At 29.2% G+C, this 21,576-nt stretch overlaps 4 protein-coding genes across 4 annotated transcripts; 2 read left to right on the top strand and 2 right to left on the bottom strand.

Moving 5' to 3' along the window:
* The first annotated feature begins 77 nt into the window (after nucleotides 1-77).
* On the top strand, nucleotides 78-2,710 carry LOC108324955 (ABC transporter I family member 20). Its single transcript, XM_017557914.2, has 7 exons — nucleotides 78-485; nucleotides 575-708; nucleotides 927-1,046; nucleotides 1,540-1,635; nucleotides 1,720-1,872; nucleotides 1,954-2,031; nucleotides 2,274-2,710. The coding sequence occupies exons 1-7, from the start codon at nucleotides 305-307 to the stop codon at nucleotides 2,511-2,513; spliced, it is 1,002 nt and encodes a 333-aa protein (XP_017413403.1). The 5' UTR covers nucleotides 78-304; the 3' UTR covers nucleotides 2,514-2,710.
* Nucleotides 2,711-3,852: 1,142 nt separating this feature from the next.
* LOC108326330 (ADP-ribosylation factor) lies at nucleotides 3,853-7,241 on the bottom strand. The gene is made up of 7 exons (XM_017559777.2): nucleotides 7,083-7,241; nucleotides 6,371-6,528; nucleotides 6,117-6,187; nucleotides 4,905-5,024; nucleotides 4,342-4,460; nucleotides 4,152-4,233; nucleotides 3,853-4,069 (listed from the first exon to the last, which is right to left on the bottom strand). Exons 2-7 carry the CDS (start codon nucleotides 6,516-6,518, stop codon nucleotides 4,064-4,066), a joined length of 546 nt encoding a protein of 181 aa, XP_017415266.1. The 5' UTR covers nucleotides 6,519-6,528; nucleotides 7,083-7,241; the 3' UTR covers nucleotides 3,853-4,063.
* A 1,129-nt stretch (nucleotides 7,242-8,370) lies between these two features.
* LOC108325504 (WAT1-related protein At1g09380) lies at nucleotides 8,371-10,487 on the bottom strand. The gene is made up of 7 exons (XM_017558587.2): nucleotides 10,254-10,487; nucleotides 10,102-10,164; nucleotides 9,793-9,909; nucleotides 9,434-9,686; nucleotides 9,167-9,325; nucleotides 8,928-9,079; nucleotides 8,371-8,823 (listed from the first exon to the last, which is right to left on the bottom strand). Exons 1-7 carry the CDS (start codon nucleotides 10,427-10,429, stop codon nucleotides 8,595-8,597), a joined length of 1,149 nt encoding a protein of 382 aa, XP_017414076.1. The 5' UTR covers nucleotides 10,430-10,487; the 3' UTR covers nucleotides 8,371-8,594.
* A 2,542-nt stretch (nucleotides 10,488-13,029) lies between these two features.
* LOC108324690 (V-type proton ATPase subunit D) lies at nucleotides 13,030-14,392 on the top strand. Its single transcript, XM_017557628.2, has 2 exons — nucleotides 13,030-13,891; nucleotides 14,154-14,392. Exon 1 carries the CDS (start codon nucleotides 13,081-13,083, stop codon nucleotides 13,858-13,860), a length of 780 nt encoding a protein of 259 aa, XP_017413117.1. The 5' UTR covers nucleotides 13,030-13,080; the 3' UTR covers nucleotides 13,861-13,891; nucleotides 14,154-14,392.
* The last annotated feature ends 7,184 nt before the right edge of the window (nucleotides 14,393-21,576 follow it).

Below are 21,576 nucleotides of genomic sequence, written 5' to 3' on the forward strand. Positions count from 1 at the left end.
ATTATTTAAGAATTAATCTTATAGTGTTTTGACAAAGGTTACTAAAAAGAAGCGAAGTAGATCCACCGTTTTCATTAAAAGACAATATATGAGTTTTCAGAGTTTTCCATTTTTGATGGTCGTTTGGGTAGGTGGCGGAGGCGAACGCGAGTGTCTGAGAAGAAGCCACGCAACTCCTTTTCCTTTCCCTCAAAGCCACCAAACACCACTTCATGAATCAATTTATTCGCCAATCAAAAGCTCACAAGAATAAGCAGAAGCAGAGACACTCAGATACGTTTCGCAGTTAAAAGTTCAAATCAAAATGGCCGGTGATGGGACCCATTCAGATTCAAAAGCTGCAACAATTGTCATTAAAGATCTCAAATTTACATACCCCGGCATCGACGGCCACTCGCCACCGGGTTCCTCACCGCTTATTCAAAACTTCTCTCTCACTCTCGGTTCCGGCGACCGCTGCCTTCTCGTCGGTTCCAACGGCGCCGGTACTCTCTCTCTCTCTTTGAATCTTGGAATATGCGATTGGCCCTTTTTTTGTATTCAATTGTAAGTTTATTGGTTTTGCGATTTATAGGGAAAACCACGATCCTGAAGATACTAGGAGGGAAGCACTTGGTGGAACCTGACATGGTTCGCGTGCTTGGAAGATCAGCTTTTCACGACACCACTTTGGTGTCTTCTGGTGATCTCTGTTATCTCGGTGGCGAGGTTCGTTCCTGTTTTCATTTTACTTTTACCTTTCAACTCTACTGCTTCTGTTTATGTAACTAAAAACTAATGTTCATTTTGGTTATTACAAACTAGTTATATGCCCAACTCCCCAGTTAAACTTTAGGACCGTCGGAAATTGATATTGCGATCTGCGTTTTTATTTTATTTCTTGTGTCTATGGAACTTTTTTAATTGTTTGAAATTGATTCCATCAGTGGAGGCGAGATGTTGCTTTTGCGGGTTTTGATGTGCCAATACAGATGGACGTTTCTGCTGAAAAAATGATATTTGGTGTGGCTGGGATTGATCCTCAAAGAAGAGCGGATCTCATCAAGGTTGGATGAATCTTTTCCTATTATTTCCTCCTTTTTCCATTGCTTTATTTATTGATTATGTTTTAACTATTTGTTCATTTCTGCATGTGGTTTCTATTAACTTATGTCGTTCATGTTGATAAAATATAAGTAACTCATCATGGTGGAAAACATAAGAACCTAAATGTGTTCTATATGGTACCTGATTCTATATCCATCAATTTAATATTTGATTCCATGAAGACTGAGCTTGGTACTTGACTAGGGTCTGTTTATTGATAAACTAAGATTAGCTTATACTTAGTTAATCTGTAGAAATTCTTCCATACTAGTTTTTCCAAAAGATGATTTTTTATTGCATTAGCTAATTTAAGCTTATGGATAAACTTTCATTTTTCTCTTCTTTTTAGTGTTTATGCAGATATTTATCGGAATATGTCTAAAACCAAGTTGTTACTTTCTCTTCATGTTCATGTTTTTTGTTTATATATAGTTTTACTGTTCAACTGGGTAGGTATTGGACATTGATCTTTCCTGGAGATTGCATAAAGTATCTGACGGTCAAAGAAGAAGAGTACAGATTTGTATGGGTCTTCTCAAACCGTTCAAGGTATGTTAATCTTGTGCTTGATCTGTCAAAAAGTCAGTTTAGCCTCATTACACATATGTACAAGCTTGTTCCTTGTTTATATAGGTTCTTCTTCTTGATGAGATAACTGTTGACCTTGATGTTCTAGCAAGAGCTGACCTTCTTAGATTTCTAAGAAAGGAATGTGAAGAGAGGGGTGCCACCATTATCTATGCAACACATATATTTGACGGTCTTGAGGATTGGCCTACACATATTGTACGTTTGGGCTATTTCTGAACTCTTTTTGTGTCAGTTTTAGCATAAGCTCTACACCATTCTTAATGTTCTTTTTATCAGGTGTATGTAGCCCATGGAAAGCTGCAACTAGCAATGCCTATGGACAAAGTCAAAGAAATTAGCAAATTGTCACTAATGGTTAGTGTTCTTGTACATAATCTTAAGACTTGAATGAGTTATTGATCGATTATTTATTTGTTGCCCGTAGTGCGAGCCTATGCCAAAGAAAATAACAATTCGGCCATTGTAAAACTTGTCAAGACCCCAAACATGGATAACTCAACATATTATTGTTATGTGTGCTACTGTTAGATTGTAACGCGAAGTAATGTGCTGTGTGTCTTGAGTATATGCAAAAGTAATTGGTGTTGAATATGCAGAGAACAGTAGAAAGTTGGCTGCGGAAGGAACGAGATGAAGATAGAAGGAAAAGAAAAGAAAGAAAAGCAGCTGGGCTTCCTGAATTTGGAAAGAAAATTGAGGGAAGCCGTGTAACAGGGGATCCTGCACGTGCTGCAATTCGAGCAACTAATAATGGGTGGGCAGCAGGACGATTAAATTCCACCGTTGCTGGTGAGGAAAACTTCATCCTCAGCTCTAATCGAGTACTGAGGCAGTAGATAAATTTCAAATGCAATCAACTTCTGAACAAAATTTCTTCTTCAGTGCCTTATGGCATATATGATGAGTTGTTGTTATATAGGAAGCATAACATGTGAGGTAATATATATGTCTAATGTGGCCTTAGTATTTGCAAAATTGTGCTCGATATATGAGAATAAAGAAAATAACCTCGTGAAATTCTCGTTACCATTAATTTCCTGTTCTTTTCATTAAGTTGGAGTCTTTGACTGTAAATCCAAATATCAGAGAATTCCACTTCCACGAAAAATAAGCTTTTACAAACAAAGAATATGTAATTCTCCACATACCTTGTTTATAAAAGATAACAAAAAAGGAAACGCTTTATTTATCCTACGAATTAAAATACGCTAGCAATATAACGTTGCACTTTAAATCGTATATCCGTTCCCCATGTCTTCAATTGAATCTAGTGATGTCTGTGAAAGACACATGGGGTTCCCAATTTCTACGTAACATAGACTTTGCTATGCATTGCAACTGAACCACTACGCAAAGAGTATCAAGGTGAGTCAACCACACTCATCATCCTAGGAGCTAAATATAATGACTAACACAATTTATTTTTTGAGTAAAATATTCTATAAATAAGTTTCACTCTTCACATATTAATAAATTAGTAAATTAATTTACTAAATAATATTTTACATTTTAATTTATTTCATATATTTATTATAATAGAATTAAAATAAATTAATTTAACTCATTATTTTATAAAAATATAAACAAAATATTCATCTATTTTAATAAACATTATTACGAAGACAATAGTTAATAGTTAAAAATTAAAGTATCAATCACTTAAAAGATAAATAAATTAAATATTCAAATTATTCAAATATTGTTATACAATGTTCTAATATTTAAAAATATCGAATTATTAATCTACATAATTAGAAATAATAAATAATTATAATAAAAAATCATAAAAAATTAATGAAAAATTATTGTTTAACAGTCAACTAAGTCAATCCACCTTCACTCAACTTGAATCCATTTAATCTCCTAGTTAAGTGAATTAGGTCTAATTAGATTCACAATTAAAAATCCTAAATTTTTTCCGATTCAAATTCGTAGTGAGCAAAATATTAACTATTAGAACCTATTTTTCCAACCCTAGGCTCATGACTCAAGTAATTTAATTTCTTTTGAAAAAAAGAAAAACAGTACCACTATTGAAAAGTACCAACGTTACTGCATAATCAAAATCATATAACAAGTATAACCAGTACATTGTACCTCGGAACAACTAGTAGTCGCGGCTTAAAATGGGTGAGATTATTGACTCATGCAGAATTCTAAGAAAAGCATGATCACTGCATGTATAGTTTGTAATTCATTAATATTATTAATTGTTTAGAAATTCTACAGGAACAAATAAGATTGCTATGATAATATAGTATCAAAAACCTAAATAAAGACAAAAAGAACTTAATAAGTAGTTGAAAAAGACTTTAAACATCAACCGATCAACGTCAAAATATAATCGTAAAGCCGAGCAAGATAGCAGCGTTCCCCAAAAATGTCTCTAAGCCTGATCCAGAAAAGTAAACAGAAATCAACTACAGTTATACAGCTCAAGCATCGAACGCAAGAGATGAAGAATCTAAGCCTACCTTGTTAGCTATATTGTTGGAGAGCCAGTCCAGACCTTCATAGAGCCCTTCCCCAGAGGTGGCACATGTGCTCTGGATATACCTGTGATGAACAAGAAAAACAAAATACCCAACACCAAAATCCAATTATCATAAGTAATCGATAAAGATGGCAGCATGCGGCATACATAACAGAGACGCATTTGAATACCAGTGGCGTTGACGAAGAGAATGAAGACCAAGCTTGTCTGTGATTTCTGCAGCATTCATAGCATTTGGAAGATCTTGTTTGTTGGCAAATACAAGGAGAACAGCATCTCTCAACTCATCCTATCAATTAACCAAGTAGACAACTAAATTTTCTACCACAATGTAAATCTTAAATGCAGCAGTTTCACTATCAACACTCGGTCAATCGAGAAAGGCTAAAACCAGAAGATTATCAATAAAAAGAGTATAACTAATGCCATCATGTATGTAGTTGACAGAATAAGAGAAGTATCAAAATTAAAATCCAATATTATTTAAAACAACTGAACATGCAAGACATTTCAATCACGGTGATGCCGTCCATATTAATTTACACTCATCTTGCTCTTACTTTAATCCATTTACCTCATAACTAATACCATGTATGTAGTTGACAGAGTAAGAGAAGTATAAAAATTAAAGTCCAAAATTATTTAAAACAACTGAAAATGCAAGACATTTCGATCACGGTGATGCCGTCCATATTAATTTACACTCATCTTGCTCTTATTTTAATCCATTTACCTCATTCAGCATCCGGTGGAGCTCATCTCTAGCTTCAACAACACGGTCACGATCATTGCTGTCCACAACAAAGATAAGTCCCTGAGTGTTTTGGAAGTAGTGTCTCCATAAAGGACGAATCTGTGAGAGCACCGTACAAAAGACCATTAATGTTAACATGCAAGGATCAAGATGAAGGCAAGAAAAATTTAGAAGCTAACCTAAAAGACCTTGTATCGTATGTACTCTAATAACGGTGCAAAAGCCATAGAAACCATCCAAAACATTTTCAAAAGTAAACAGGAACACGGTAGAAATTTTGCTACCACACGCGAGTACAAAATTTTAGTCAATCTAAAGCACATAATAGAATATATATTTGGTAAATACTTTCAAAGCAAGAAAAATGGACAAATGAAGAACGTTCTTAACAAAAATGCATAGAAAAATACTGGGAAGATAGACTACTCGACACAGACTGTCTATAGGTAAATGCAACTCTTCAATGAACACCAATATATATGTTTGACATCTAAACTGTAAGTCACAATGTGTTCAGGAAAAACTTGTAGACATCGATGGCTCAATACTAGTTTATGTTTGTGTTGTGTGTTAACGAGAGAAACTCCGCTAGGCACAGGACCATCAATAAGCATATTTTCATCAAAACCTATAAATTTCAAGCAGCAAATCTAGAATAAATTGTGAAAGATAGCATATGTCTACAAATAAGGAAACATAAAGCCTTGTATATGTTCATTGGCAGTGGTGGAGCATCTTTAGGGAGAGGGGTGGCAGTTGCGCCCTAATTTTTTTATCTTTCTTGTATTGGTTATAAATCTTCTATCACAATCAAAGCTCGAAGCTTTTTCACCACAACTACATAGAAGCCTTCATTAAGCTCCTGTCCCCATCAAACTTTTGGGTGATTTTCTGAAATGCTCCATCACTGTTTACATGAATTCTATTAATTATTTTTAAGAGGTAAGTCACAGCACAACGCTATAATTTTCCCTAATATGGTTCAAATAAAACTTGTAACGAGATTTATGTAGTTTACGTTGATCGTCAAAAAGTATGTTTAACAAAGAAAGAAGTAGTTACTGCCCATGTTCACATCTGTTGTCTTAGGTTCAGAGTGCTTTATCAACAAAGAAAAGGAACAGGAAAAAAATAATAAACGATTCCTCCAAAACCTTAACAGATCTTAATACAAATATGCAAGCAACGGACCTTGTCTTGGCCACCCACATCCCATACAGTAAAGCTAATATTTTTATACTCCACAGTCTCCACATTAAATCCTGTATAACAACAAACATCAGCATCAATTGGCAATTCCTTTTTCAACAAACAAAAGATGTACACAAGAGAAGTTGGATGGTAAGTTTGAATCAGATCATAAAAGCACTAGAACTTCTAAAACTAAGGAGAATCGCAACATAAGCAAAAACTGAAGCATGTAAAAGACAAATTCAGGAGAATACCAATTGTGGGAATGGTTGTCACAATCTCTCCCAGCTTGAGCTTGTACAATATGGTTGTCTTACCAGCAGCGTCGAGACCTACCATGAGAATACGCATCTCTTTCTTTGCAAAGAGCCGGCTAAAAAGCTTGGTGAAAGACAACCCCATCTTGCTTCAACTGGATGCAGATATTCATGGGAAGGTACATGTCAACAAAATCAGATAGTCGCAGTCAAAACTCATATTTTAAGAATCAATGTACATGAGAACCATTAACCTTAATTTTCCAAATTCAGACAGAAATACTAAAAAAAAAAATACTACACGCAAGTGATATCCCATCAATTTTTGAAAACTAGAGAGGTGGTGTCAAGTGTTAATTTATTTCGCGAAATCTATCAAAAAATTAGAATAACATAATTCGGTGCGAGGTAAGATGAACAGTCTGTTAAACACAAATACGAAAGAAAGTTTTGAAATGAAATTATTCGATTTCTTCATCGAACATCATAAGACAGGAAATGCGAAAGCCAAGATCTCCGTAATTGAGAAAAACCTGCTTGATTTTATAATTGAAAATGAGAAACTTTTTTACTTGCAACAGATCTGCTATCATAACACGTAACGAGATGGCAAGGATTTCAATCCAGAACTTAAACAAAAGGTAATCAGATCTAGAGCAAGCGAGAGGCAAAAATGAATCAATCACAGTCCAAAAGAGAAGAATCTTACAGAGAGATGACTTAGGAGTTGTAGAAGAAGAAGAGGCAGATAATTGAGACGATTAGAGAAATGGAGAGGGTAGATCCAAGAAGAAGCTCCCTCCAAATCGAATCCAGACGGTGGTGGTGAAGGGAATGATGCTTCTTACGTTTAATATTATTGAGTTATTTTAGTACCAAAAATTATTATTTAATATAATAAAAGAGAAATACTATTCTATATTTAATACCCTAGTTAATTATGCATGGTCGTATACGATTAGATTCTAGTACATTTTAATTAAATTTATTTCATGTAAATATAAATCTTAAAATTCATTCATCAAACGATATATGTCAACAAAATATTTATAATGTGTTCGTAATAGAGTATTTAAATGAAAATTTATGTATATAAAATATTTTAAAACTAGCTTATTAATATAAAGTATTTAAATGTTTTATGATAAAATATTCTATTTAAATTAGAAATAAAAAAATGTTAAATTCATGAGATTGATTAAAGTAATTTGATTATTTAATACCATAGAATTAAAAAACTTTATATTGTATCTTGATTGACTTTCTTTTATAATACAATTGTCCTCTTTTATTACTGCTATCGTTGTGTGAACCTAAAAATTGATACCATTTGTGTCAACGAGAATAAAAGAATCAATATTTAAAGACATGACTACAAAGTTTTATGTTAAAAACGACTTCAGACTAAAAGAATGAAGTTGGTAGTTATTTACATAGAACAAATTGTAATAATGTGATAGCTATGAAGTTTATTGGTAGAGTTTTTGTTTTCATTCATCTTTTATATTAACATTTATAGCTATAAGTTTCTTGATATGATTAACTTTTAGGTTAAATATGATTTTTACCTCAAGCTATTTAAAAAGAAAAAGTATATTATGTCCTATAAACTAAACTAATATATATTTCTGTATTTTATGTAAAATGATGTAAACCGACATTAGGAGGAGACCGGTTCCTTATATAACAAACAGAATTTATAATACAATCTTTATGTGTTGTTTATTGAAAAATATTTTACGTTATTTTTATAAAGTGTAAGATGAAATATATATATATATATATATATATATATATATATATATATATATATATATATATATATATATATATATATATATATATATATATAATAACTTTGATTTCAGGTTATGATTCTTGCTTGTTTTAAGAAAAATTCTAATGAAGGGAAATTTTGAAGTAAGGATGCCGTTTATTAAAAAAAGCAAAAAGAATTATGAATGAGTACGAGGAAACTAATAATGATAGACGAGGAGTGATAGGAATAGAAGAAAGTTTATATGGAATTCTTCTACTTTAAAACTCATATGATCTATAGTAACTTGTACAATCATCTTTCCTAAATGTGAAAGAGACCTTCGACCTTGTTGTTAGATAAAGGTAATAAATTGAAATGTGTAGGAGCAATTTTCGATCTAGACTTTCAAATGCGACATTTCAAACTGCACTATAATATAGAAACGTCTTTGTCTTCATGCACCTAATCTGCGTCGAATCCTCTGCCTGTCACCTTCCCTTTCCTTTTATCATCTTCTTCATGATGCTTTCCGTTACCGTTGAAAGGATTATAGGGTTCCAATTCCAGGTCTTTCACATCATCCTCCATTGCCTCCGTTATCTCATCAACACCGTCATTCTCATCCACATCTTTGTTCTTTCCCAACAACACAAAATACAGCCCAAACACTATCACCAGAGACCCTATCGCACTGAACATGACCAAAAACCTTTGATTAGGAACAAAGAAATCAAATTGAAGAACCCAAAATGTTCAATTTTTATTGAGTTTTATTGAAGTCCATGAATTTCGTACGTGCCAATGTATATTTTTTCGTGCAGTAGTGCCCAGCTAACAACAGCAATGATGACAAGCTGCAAAGGGGAGAACACAGACGCATAGAGAGGACCTTTCTTCTCGATAGACCACGAGAGGAGCGAATACGTTAGCCCAGTTGAAATAATTCCCTTGAAACCGACATTGTAAAATGCAATAATTAGCGAAATGAATAACCCAATTCATCATAGAAAATGGAAACTATATAATATATATACCGCATAAAGTGCAGAGGTAAGTCTTATTGTACTGTACAGTGACCAAGCTGAGGCCTCGTGTTGGACAGACAAGGCAATGACCAAACACTGAATGCTTGCCATCAAACACATGTAGAAACTGCTGGTAAAAGGAACTGGGTAGCTCCTGCTTATATTTGCCTGAACAAACAAACAAAACAAGTGTATGTGTATGTACTTAATTTAGGAGATTTTTTTAAGATGTAGTGTTTGTTTAGTTTAACGTAACTTAGTTTATATGATCCTTACTTGAATTATGAACCATACTGCCCAAAGAAGAGCGCTACAAATTACAGAAACAGGACCCAGAAGCAAGTTTGTTTCACCGCGAGAGGAGGCTCCTCCTTCCATTTTCTCAGCATATTTCCATTGAATTTTTGACTCACCTAGACCAAGGAGTTTTCCATGGTAAAAAGATAGAACAACTGCTCCACCCACACCAAGGATTGTCCCAAACACCTTCGCTACCCCAGCCTTTGTCTTGATCCTCAAACACTCTTGTCTGCTCGTAAAAACATAAACTTAATCAATTACAATTTGTGCACTGCAAAGAAAATATTGGGGTGGTTGCTTCTGTTTGTTTGTTTGCTTGCTTGCATGATAGTTACCCGAAGAGAACTGCAAGAACGAAAGTGAATGCTGGGAGCAAGTTGTTTAGTGCACATGCAATTGTAGCGGTTGAATATTTAAGACCCAAGAAATATAGTATCTGATTTCCTGTAATTCTGCATTCGAGGTCAAACTAATAATTACTAAACAATTAGAATGGGTGAAACACTAAATCAGTAAACAAAATAAGAGATTTTGTATCGATTAGAAATACAATGATGGTTGTAACTTGTATGTTATATAGCATAAGAAGAAAGTGCAAGTTGAAGACGTTAAAAGGTAGCAGCAACAGACCAGATTAAACTTACCCTGTTAAGGAAGATAATAATATCTGGAACGCAATTCGCTTTGTCATTGGGGGAGCCGTATTCCTATTGAAAGGAAACAAAAATAATAGGTGTTAATGTGTAAGTAAAAGTGTTTAAAGGAGGTAATTAGCGTATGATATAATGTGTATTACCGTTCAAAGCAATAAGCAAAAGGAGCTAAGGAGAAAGTGGCAAAAATTTGACGATAAGCAACAAGGACAAGAGGGTGCATGCCAGATTGTATTGCAAGCTTTGAGGAAATATTCATTCCTGCATAACTCAATTGTACAACAATCATGGCCAAGAGTGGAATAACGCTACCACCCATTCTCTCTTCAAAGGTTCTTCTTGGGAATTTGGCCAGAGTTTTTTCAAAGGATGAGAAATGAAATGTTCCAGAGTATGAGATATACATGTCTCTCTATTCAAATATATACACAAGAAACACCAACAAGTATAGGATATCGTGGATAGCATTAGCGTAAGTGTGGAGTTTGTGTAATATAAAAGGAGAATAATATGTTAACACAGATTTTTTTTATAACATTTTCAATAACAAATAAATAATAAACTAGTAAGAAAATAATGTGTGTTGTATTAAAATATTGTAAAAAAAATTGTGTTAAAATATATTTTTTCAATATAAAAAGTGAAATAAGAAAGTAAACACTGCCAAATTACTTACGCAAACTAACATTCTTAACAAACTGTAATACGGTAAGCAAATGCATGGCTTGTGAAATCGAATTGTAGCTATATCAACTTGTTATCTATTTCTAGTATATGCGAAATATTACTTTTACAACTTTTATTTTAACACGTGCAATCTTTCTTTTTACTTTTACTTTTAGGACAATCTCAATGCACCTAAGGAAAACGTTTGGTACGTATCTCTCTGGTGTTACTTTTGGCGTAAATAGCTTGTTGTAAACGTGCTTATAATACTATAACGTTTCAGTTTTACTCAAACTTTGATAAAAGTAATTATTATTTATTTTTTATGTTTAAAACAATTCAATCTTTTAAAAGCTAAAACTTAACTCTCCTTTTTTTTCCAGCATTATTAAGCGTATTGTTATGGTGCATAATTTTTGTCTTTCTCAACTTATGTTTTCACTCAAACAAACTTTTTAATTTTTAATTTTATTTATTTCTTTTTTATTTCAATTGAATTAACCAAATTATATGGATTGTGCTTATGATCAACGATTTTCTTTCATCTTTATGGATGACGTATTGTAAGTTACACCCACAAAACACCAGTACAAGGTGGGTCTTTACTAAAGCTAAAGCTTAAATATGTTTCCTATTCTTTCTCTTGTCGTTTACCATAAGATGGTCAATGTTACCTTCATACTCGGAGAGTTTTTCCTTTTCTTTTTTTTAATATGTTGTAAGATTTTCAATAATTGAAGCTAAAAGTATATTAAAATATATCATTAAGTATTTTGTGACCTTTTGTGTTTTACCCACTCAAATTATTATATATTGAAAAGTTATTGATTGTACAAAATAATATAACATGCAACTTAAAAGTGGAGTATGTATACCCTTTAAATACATCAATCCCTTCCCCCCAACATTTTCAAATCTTTAATTAGTGGGCTTAAATAAAAATCAATGTCATTTTCTTATTGTCGTAGACCAAAAACCATTAAAGATAACATCACATATTTACATTTCATGGACAACCATGGAGGTAAGTTGTAGATCACTAGCATAACAGACCATGTACTATGTTTATTACTCAAGTTACCATATGAGTTCTTTCTTGTATCTTGATAATCCACAATGTGGACATTAATGTAACTTTTCAAATTCCTTCATATACAACACACAATCGTTCATACATGCATGAATTTTTTTGCCTCCATACCCATCGAGCACAATTTCTTCTTTGCATCATAATTAGATTTTAGCATCATAATTAGACTCGTCTAATCAATATGTGGAATGATTTGTGTCATGTATTTTACTATCTAGTGATTGTATGGACAACTTATCTAATCTCTATTGTTAAACGTGTCTAATCACTGTTGACAAACTTTTTAATATTTTTTGTTATACTCATCTAATTAATGTATAGGCAAACTCATCTATTATATATTGTTAAACTCATCTAATTATTTTATTTATATTCGTCTAATTAATGTATGGACAGACTCGTCAAGTATATATTGCTAAACTCATCTAATAATTTTTATTATGTTTGTTTAGCGTGTTGCTAGGCTTGTATAATTAATGTACGTATTTTTGAACTCATCTAATAACAATACAAATACAATATAAATACATTAGTGGTATATTTAAAATAATTAATTTGTTAATTTTACCTTTCATTTTGGTCTTACTAAAGTCTTAAGTCTACATTTTCAACTTAAAAAATAATAAAAAGTAAATACAAAGAATATAAAACAAAATATATATAATATCAAAAGGTGTAATTTTTTTATTATAAATATATAACTTAAACCATTGATTTGAACGGTTAACTACAATGTTTTAGTTTACTCATTTACAAATATAATTATTTAAAACCTTATTATCAATTTTTATGTACATATGATTAATACTAATCTTTTTATTAAATAATTTCATTTTAACTTTTACATACAAAAATTATGAAAAATATTAAAAAAACATTTGTATTATAATTTAATATAAAAAAATAAATGTGAATTTTTGTTGAAATTTTTTTTTAAGACAAAATTATCACATGACAATTTTTGTGTAACACTCTAAATTTTTTTTATTATCAATATATATATATATATATATATATATATTATTTAATAAATAATAAACTTAAATATTTATGGATTTTTGTGTAACACTCTAAATTTTTTTTATTATCAATATATATATATATATATATATATATTATTTAATAAATAATAAACTTAAATATTTATTGATTTCTTAGTGAATTTTTGTTTAATATTGTATGAATAAAGTCCTGTGCGGGTTGAGTCGGTGGGAATGGCGTTAATTTCACACTTAACTGGTTTCAATTTTTTTCTCTCTATTGTCACTTTATTCTCTCTTTTCTATTTCTCTCACCGTCGACTAAAAGCAGAAAGTGATGCGCTGAAGAAGAAGAAGAAGAGCGATGCGCTCACGGTGCAGTTCCGTCAGATCCTGAAGAAGATTGTCACCGCGAAGGAGTCCATGGGCGACATCATGAAAACCTCGTCGTTCGCGCTCACCGAGGCCAAGTACGTCGCCGGCGACAATATCAAACACGTGCTCCTCGAGAATGTCCGGGAAGCCTCCCTCCGCGTCCGCTTGCGCCAGGAAAATGTCGCCGGTGTCAAGCTCCCCAAGTTCGAGTACACCTCCGACGCTGACGCCAACAAGAACGACCTCACCGGACTGGCGCGGGGCGGCCAGCAGGTGCAGCACTGTCGTGCCGCCTACATCAAGGCCATCGAGGTTCTCGTCGAGCTCGCCTCGCTTCAGACCTCGTTCCTCACTCTCGATGAGGTTATCAAGACCACGAATCGTAGGGTTAACGCTCAGGAGAATGTGGTGAAGCCGCGGTTGGAGAATACGATTAGTTACATCAAGGGGGAGTTGGATGAGCTCGAGAGGGAAGATTTCTTCGGGCTGAAGAAGATTCAGGGGTATAAGAAGAGGGAGATTGAGAAGCAGATGTTGTTGAAGAAGGTTGAGTCTAATTTAACTCTGCACAAAGCGGTTTCTTACAATTCCTCTAATTTGTTGGCTGTGGGTGACAAAGATGAGGATATTATCTTCTAAACGTAGTTCCATCCGCTGCTGCTTCTGCTGGGTGAGACTTCTCTGCTATTGTTTAGGCACAGTTTTCTGTATCATGAATAAAGGTCTTTAGTATATGTTTATTTATTTCTTTCTTCATTAATTCGAGACGTCATCGTTTTAAAGTATGTCTATGTTTATTTATTTCTTTCTTCATTATTTATTTCTGTATCATGAATAAAGGTCTTTAGTATATCTATGTTATAGTATTTGTTTTTTGAATTCTCCACATGCGTAATTGGTCAATTATCCTCTTTTTCCTTTGTGCTTTTCAGTCCGCACTTACAGGTGAATCACTTCCAGTGACAAAGGGTCCTCGTGATGGAGTATACTCTGGTTCAACATGCAAACAGGGAGAGATTGAAGCTGTGGTTTGCTACTGTTGTGAGTAGCTTTTGTAACGGTGAGAGAAATAGGAAAAAAAGAGAAAAAAGATGTTAAGGAGAGGAGAGAGTAAAAAAGTGTAACAAGGATGAAGTTAACACCGTTTCTATTAACTTAATAGAAAAGAACTTAATGTCTCCACTTTTAAAACTGATTAATAAATAGAAATTCACCTTATCTTAAAAATGAAGTAATTATTTAAGCTTAAATAATATTATTCTAAGAAATAAAATTAAAATTTGTTTTTTATAATTTTATTTTATTAAATGACTAAGTAATTATAAATGATTAAAAGTTACAATTGAAAATGAAAAATATAATATAAAATGAAGAATTAATAACTTAATATAAGTTATTTTTATTTAATATTTTTGTTATACTGATGTAGTTTATAGTACTCGTCTAATTAATATAGTTATATGTATAATATATATTCATAGAGTCATTTAATTACAATATAAATATATTATCTAATTAATATATGTATAATATATATTCATAGAGTCATTTAATAATAATATAAATATATCAAAAGTATATTTTAAAATAATTAATATGAAAGGATAAAATAAACATAAAAAATAATATAAAAAAGAATTAAATTGATTAAGAAAAGAATTCTAATATTATATTAAAAAGAAAACTTGTAATGATGATTAAAATGTATTTAGAACGGCATAGTAAAAGAAATAATTATTTATTTATTCTAAAAGTCAACTTTTTTTTAAAATAATTTTTAGCGATGTGTATCATAGATTAAATTAATTAATAAAAAAATTTCAAATTTTAAACATAATTGACGTTTTAAATGATACGAAGGTTTTAAATTTTAGAAACTAATGGTGCTAATTAATAACTAGAATAATAATTTATTAAATATTAAATAATATTGTTAAATATATTTTTATTTTTTCAACTTAAAAATAAATAAAATGGATAAAAGAAGTAAAACAACTCTTTATATAGACAATTTTTTTATATGAATGTGTAAACAATTTTTATTATTAATATTTTTTTAAATAATATTATTTTAAGAGAAAAAAGTAAAATATATTTTTTAATTTATTAAATCATCAAGCAATTAGAAATTATAACAAAATAAAATGAAATATGTAGTATAAAAAAATAATATTTTAAATATCAGTTATTTTTAAAATAACTTATTAAATAAAAAATAATTAAAAATTATAAAAGGATAAAATATGTGTATAAAAACACCTATTGAAAGACCTCTATTGAAAAAAGTAATTATTTATTTATTTTAAAAATAGACTAATTTTAAAATAATTTGTAAAATGCATATCCTGAATTAAATTGGTTAAGAATAAAATTTTAAAATTAAGTTATAATTGACATTTTATATATTAGTATGTAGATTTTAAATATAAAAAACTAATAATGTTATTTAAAAATTAAAATAGTATTTTATTAGATTTTAAATAGAGAATTAATATACTTTTATTTTTACGGTAAATAAGTTTAATAACACATGAATATAATAGTGAAATAATTATTTAGAGAAATAATTTTTACATGCATGATAAACAATTTATATTTAATAAATATATATTATATTTGAAATAAATTTATTTTAATAAATAAAATTAAAATATATTTTTCTAAATTTTATTTTATTAAATGATCAAATAATTTGAAATTATAAAAAAAATTAAAAATTAAAAAATTAATATAGAACAAGAACTGATACTTTAAATATGAGTTATTCTTTGATAATATATTAAATGACTAAGTATTTAAAAATTATAAAAAATAAAATTTAAAATAAAAAAATAATATAAAAATATATTTATATTTTTCAGACAAATTAGTTTAAATATAACAAATAGATAAAAATGTAAAATAGTTTCTATAGATATGTAGTAGTTAAATAAATATAAAGAAAAATTAAATTAATAATGCATTAAGAGGCATATAAATTTAAAAACATATAAAGAGTTATAATATATATATATATATATATATATATATACTCTTTTTATATAAATCTAAATAAAAACTTATAAATTTACAAAAGCAAATTTTAAATGGTTATTCAATTATTAATTTTTTTTAACTAAAAATTTTACTTCTGTCATCTAATTCCGAAAGAAAATGTACACAAAAATCACTAACAATGAAAATAAAGATATTATTATTAAAATTGGAATTACATATTAAAAATAAAATTTTAGAAGTTTATATAATAAAATTACATATTTCTTAATACGGATATATACTTAGGTTAGTAAGTTGGTTTTTGGTATAAGAGTGGATCCCACTAACTTTTCCCTTTTTTTTTTTTCTCTCAGGGGTTGTTTTCCGGTATCAATGCATAATCAATAGTCTGCTCCCTGGTTGAGTCACTTTGTTAACTTGGCCTTTTAATATGTTGTTGATTTAGCTGGGGAAAAGAAAAATCTTGTTATATATTTATTATTCTAGACTTAGGTAATTTTTTTTTTGGTAATCACAATTTATTTCTGTAAGATAGTAAAAGAAAAACAGATTTAAAGATAGATAAAATTTGATACCAATAATTAAAATTTGTTAATAAACTAAAATTATTAATATATGTTTAATGATTAGAAAACTATTAATAAAAAGTTCATCAATATTGATAGAATCCATAATTATTTATTAAAAAATATTTATTAATAATTACGATAAATTTTAATTATTAATAAATATTGTAATTTAATATTCTTTTCTTATTTTTTTTTATTTTTTCTTTCTTTTTCATTTCTTTTGTTCTCTTTATTTACCTTTTTATTCATTCTTCTCGATCACATCTAGATGACAATTTTACCCACAAACATGGATATCCGTGGGTAAAATTCGCGGTGAGTAATTACTATTCATGAATATTTATTATCTGCTAGTAACGGGTAGCCGGTATTTTAATATTTTCTTATAAACGGATCGGGTACGGGTAGTATACTACCCACCATTATCCAAAAAAAGTAAAAAAATAAAAATATATATCTTTTAATTAAAATTAAAATAAAATTATATTTTATTAGGTTAAATTTAATTAAAATTAAATTTTTATTTATATTTAATTTAACTTATATTATATTATATATATTTTTTTGTAATCTTATTTTAAAATTGTATTAAATATTTTCTTTTATTTTTGCGGATATCCGCATGTATCTACAGATTTTAAAATACCCACGAATATTTTTTAAACGGATACCTACACGAATAACAGATCGGGTAACGTGTACAGTTTTATCCGACAGATCGGATTGCAGGTAAGCACTACCCATACCCGACCTATCCCTTTGCCATCCCTAGTCACATCATTACCAACTCCATCCTTACCATTACTTTTATAAATATAATTATTATTACTGTTATTTTTGTTATCATTTCATTTTCTTTTTCTTTATGTTTTTTTTATAATTAATTTACATTAGATATTTCTTCAGATATAATAGGAAAATTGACATCATTTTATAATAAATTTACAAACAAAGTAATGGGCAAATTTAAAAAAATTAAATTAGCAAAAAATTATTGTCAAATTTAAATTATATACAAAATAATATATTTATAAACAATTTTTTAACGACATCCATTTCATCGAAAAAATTATCCATTTATAATAAATATTATAAATTATGGACAAATATTATTGATGAATTTATTATTAATAAAATTTTTTGTTGATAATAAAAATCTTAATTTAAAACAAATATTACTAACAAATATTTTAATTAATAATTAAAATATAAAAATTAATCACTAAAATCATTCAATAATATACAATTTATTTAGTAATTTAGGTCTTTATAAAAAAGATATCAACACTTTATTATATTTAACTAGTATTTATTAGGTTTAAACCCTCCGGATCCTCATTTTTGTATGAAAATCTCAGTTCGGTCCTCATTTTTTCATCTGTCTCAATTGGGTCATATTTTTTGTAAAAAATGAACACATTTTACCCTAACCGTTAACTAGTCTCAAGCTGCGTTAAATTAAGGTCACGTGGTGCAAAGAGAATGTGTTGATGTGTGTTCCTCATTTACGTGCAGAGAGAATGCGTTGAAATCTCTAAAGTGAATATCCTTAAAGTCACATCACCATATTTTCTCTTCAATTTTTTATATTAAGATAATATTTTAATTTAATTAATAATATATTAATAATCCAATTTAATTAATAAAATATTAAAAAATATATTAATTTAATTAATAATCCAATTTAATCATATTCACTGGTTATTATTTTGAACTAAATTATTATAAATTTAGTTTTTTAATTTTAAAATTTTTATAAAATTATGTGTACTTTAATTGAATATTAATATACAAAATTGTTTATATTATATCAAATTATTATATAAAAATAATAACTTATTTAATATTTTTTAGATGACTATTTGAGAGAAATCATTTATTTTTAAACTAAAATATGTTTATTATATTTTTTTAAAATTATTTTATTTTTAAATTTAAATAAATTCAATATATATATATATATATATATTATATTTTTAAAGTAATAAAATTATATATCTAATGATTACAATAAAAAATTATTTTAAATAGTTTTTTATAAAAATTAATATTTATGTATTTATATTTAAAGAAAAAAGATAATATTAAAATATTATGTAAAACTTGAAAATTAAAATATTAAATAAAAATTATCAAATAAATAAAATAAATAATTAAAAATAAACTAATTTAATTCTGAAAAATAATTGTGTTCTAACCCGCTGTAGGTGGTGAAACTTAAAAAAAACAGTCTTCTATAAGTAAATAAAAAAGTCTTCTATAAGTAAATAAAAAATAAATAAAACTTGGTTTTAAAAATATTAAATAAAGAGAAGTAAATAATGTTACATCACCACTATTTATTTAATCAAAACACTCCAGTGAATAATGTCACATCACACATCAGCACAACATTCTCTCTGCACCACGTGGCCTTAATTTAATGTCATCTGAGACCACTTAACGGTTAGGGTAAAACGTGTTCATTTTTACATGACCAAATTGAGACAGATAAAAAAATGAGGACCAAACTGAAATTTTTATACAAAAATGAGGAGCAAAGAGGGTTTAAACCTATTTATTATTATATCTACACTTTTTTTTTTCATGATGATGTATCAAATAATATGGGATATTAATGCATTATTTGACATCTATGTTAACATGACCTTGTAACCTCTATCTTGATTGTGTGTGAGAAAAGTATCATTATTGATTAAATTTTCCAATTTACTTTCCTTCTACTTTACACATTTGTGAATTTTTCCCCTCTCTCCTCCCTTATTATTGTGTGGTTGTGACTTGTTTCTTGTTGGCATGGAAAATTGGTTCAGTGAGAGTGATGGTGCTCTTTCTCCCAACATGCTAAGTTCATCAAATTGAGACAGTTGTATGCTCAATCATTACAATGACATTTTATGAAACCTGTCAAAAACATATTTTATAATATAAATAAACGATAAAACTGTTTTAAAAAAAAAGTAATTAACATATATAACAAAATTAAAACTATAAAATATGTATATATATTGATTGAGGAAATACAGGGAAAATTGAAGGAAGAAAGCAATTCGGTGGTCTTGAAGGCAATCCATTACAGTAGAGACGTTATTGGTGTTAATTATAGAGAAAGATTTAGGTCTAAATCATGGGTTGGTTTGTTGTTATTTCCATTTTGATTTCGTGAGTGTGGCTCTGTGGTTGGTTCTGCTGATTCTTTGTGCGGAGGATCTTGCTCTGTCTCTTTCCCAGAACGAGCTGGTCCATCTTTAAAGTTAATCTTCACCAGCTCTTGATCATCCATGAAATCTTCAGGTTCAAAACTGGGTTTCCAAACACCCTTTGCCTTCTCTTCTTCCTTCTGTTTAGATAATTGATCCCGTGCTTCTTTCGTGCTCTTAATCAGTGCAAAGAACTTCTCCATCTGCTCCTCCTCACTCTCTTCCTCCCTCGCCATTTTCCTCTTCCTTCTTCCTCCTTCCATTCTGCTCTCTTCCAACCACTCCCAACCTTCTTAAAGCAAAATCCAGATGTGTATAATTCACTCAATCACTGTTCCCTTTTCCTTACTTCACGCCTTTGTAATCGTTGCTGACGATCAATCACAAAAAAGGAAAAACAAAAAAACAGAGTGAATCCAAATTAAATTTAATATACAGTTAAAGTAAACAATTTTAGAATGGAATAATGAATATTTTACCTGCCATAGCTAACCATGCAAAGGATCTCTCACCACTTCAATTCACCAAACCCTACCTCTTCATTCAAATTGAATAGACCTTCTTGTTTTGTTTTGCTCAATATATGAACATGGTTTTAACTTGGGGACACCACCAAGGATACAATGGTAGTTAGATGGAGCCCAATGTTACCTTCTAAACCTATTCTATTTTTCTCATTTTATAATTAAAATTTGAAAATTGAAAAAAAAATCTTATTAATTTGTAATTTGTAGAGGTCACTCTTATGATTTCTAATTGGGGAAAAATAGTTTTTAAAATATTAAAACATTGTGTCCTTCCTTATGAGCTTAGAGTGGAAATGGTTGTGCATGATGTAGGAATGGAGGAGGGTTGCTTTTATGAGAAGAGGAATAATACTTTAGGTGGACCCTAATAGAAAAAAAATATCACAAGGTAAATTAATTCGTGTGTCTCAACAAGGAAGTAACACGTCTCTGTCTCATCATATTCAGCGATTTAAAAAAAATAAATTCTGAAAGCATCTTTGCATGTGTTTGTCCACCAAAACAATATATTTTTCTTTTGAAAAAAAAAAATACTGCATGGGTTTATTTTAGAAAAAAAAAACTGTAGTTGATTAGTTGGATTTTAGTGAAAAGGAAAGAACAAATTACGGTGGCGATTGATCTATTATTGTGAAATAATTATCATAAAGTTATTAGAAGTGTAATTGTTGGGAGAGAGGACGAAGGAGATGGAACAATGGAGTGGGTAATTATTAAAAATGCTTTTCTCGTAAGGTGGGGGCAAGCTATTTTTAATTACTTATAATGTTTAATAATTTTTTATATAACATATAGAAATTAAAACAATTTTATTAAAAGTACTATAGACATACGTTTTAATTTTTATTACATTGGTATTTTTATCATTATAAAAAATCTGTTTCGTATAATTTATTTAACTTTCACTTTTTATTTTATTAGTCTAATAAATAAATTGAAAAAAAAATCGCTTAATTTCTACTATTTCTGCACAATTAAAATGCACACTTAGTTGTTAGTTTTACTACACTTTTAATTTATATATTTTTTTTCTTTGATTTGATCCCGCATCCATATAAACTA

The sequence above is a fragment of the Vigna angularis genome, chromosome 3, assembly GCF_016808095.1.
Source record: "Vigna angularis cultivar LongXiaoDou No.4 chromosome 3, ASM1680809v1, whole genome shotgun sequence".
Lineage (NCBI taxonomy): Eukaryota > Viridiplantae > Streptophyta > Magnoliopsida > Fabales > Fabaceae > Vigna > Vigna angularis.

Coding starts and splice junctions, on each gene's coding strand:
- LOC108324955 (XM_017557914.2), top strand. CDS start 305: ATGGCCGGTGATGGGACCCATTCAGATTCAAAAGCTGCAACAATTGTC. Junction 486..574: donor CGTCGGTTCCAACGGCGCCG/GTACTCTCTCTC, acceptor TGCGATTTATAG/GGAAAACCACGATCCTGAAG. Junction 709..926: donor TCTGTTATCTCGGTGGCGAG/GTTCGTTCCTGT, acceptor TGATTCCATCAG/TGGAGGCGAGATGTTGCTTT.
- LOC108326330 (XM_017559777.2), bottom strand. CDS start 6,518: ATGGGGTTGTCTTTCACCAAGCTTTTTAGCCGGCTCTTTGCAAAGAAA. Junction 6,188..6,370: donor GACAACCATTCCCACAATTG/GTATTCTCCTGA, acceptor GTTGTTATACAG/GATTTAATGTGGAGACTGTG. Junction 5,025..6,116: donor ATGTGGGTGGCCAAGACAAG/GTCCGTTGCTTG, acceptor GTGCTCTCACAG/ATTCGTCCTTTATGGAGACA.
- LOC108325504 (XM_017558587.2), bottom strand. CDS start 10,429: ATGGGTGGTAGCGTTATTCCACTCTTGGCCATGATTGTTGTACAATTG. Junction 9,687..9,792: donor GTTCTTGCAGTTCTCTTCGG/GTAACTATCATG, acceptor TTTTACGAGCAG/ACAAGAGTGTTTGAGGATCA. Junction 8,824..8,927: donor GAAAAAATATACATTGGCAC/GTACGAAATTCA, acceptor GGTCATGTTCAG/TGCGATAGGGTCTCTGGTGA.
- LOC108324690 (XM_017557628.2), top strand. CDS start 13,081: ATGGCGTTAATTTCACACTTAACTGGTTTCAATTTTTTTCTCTCTATT.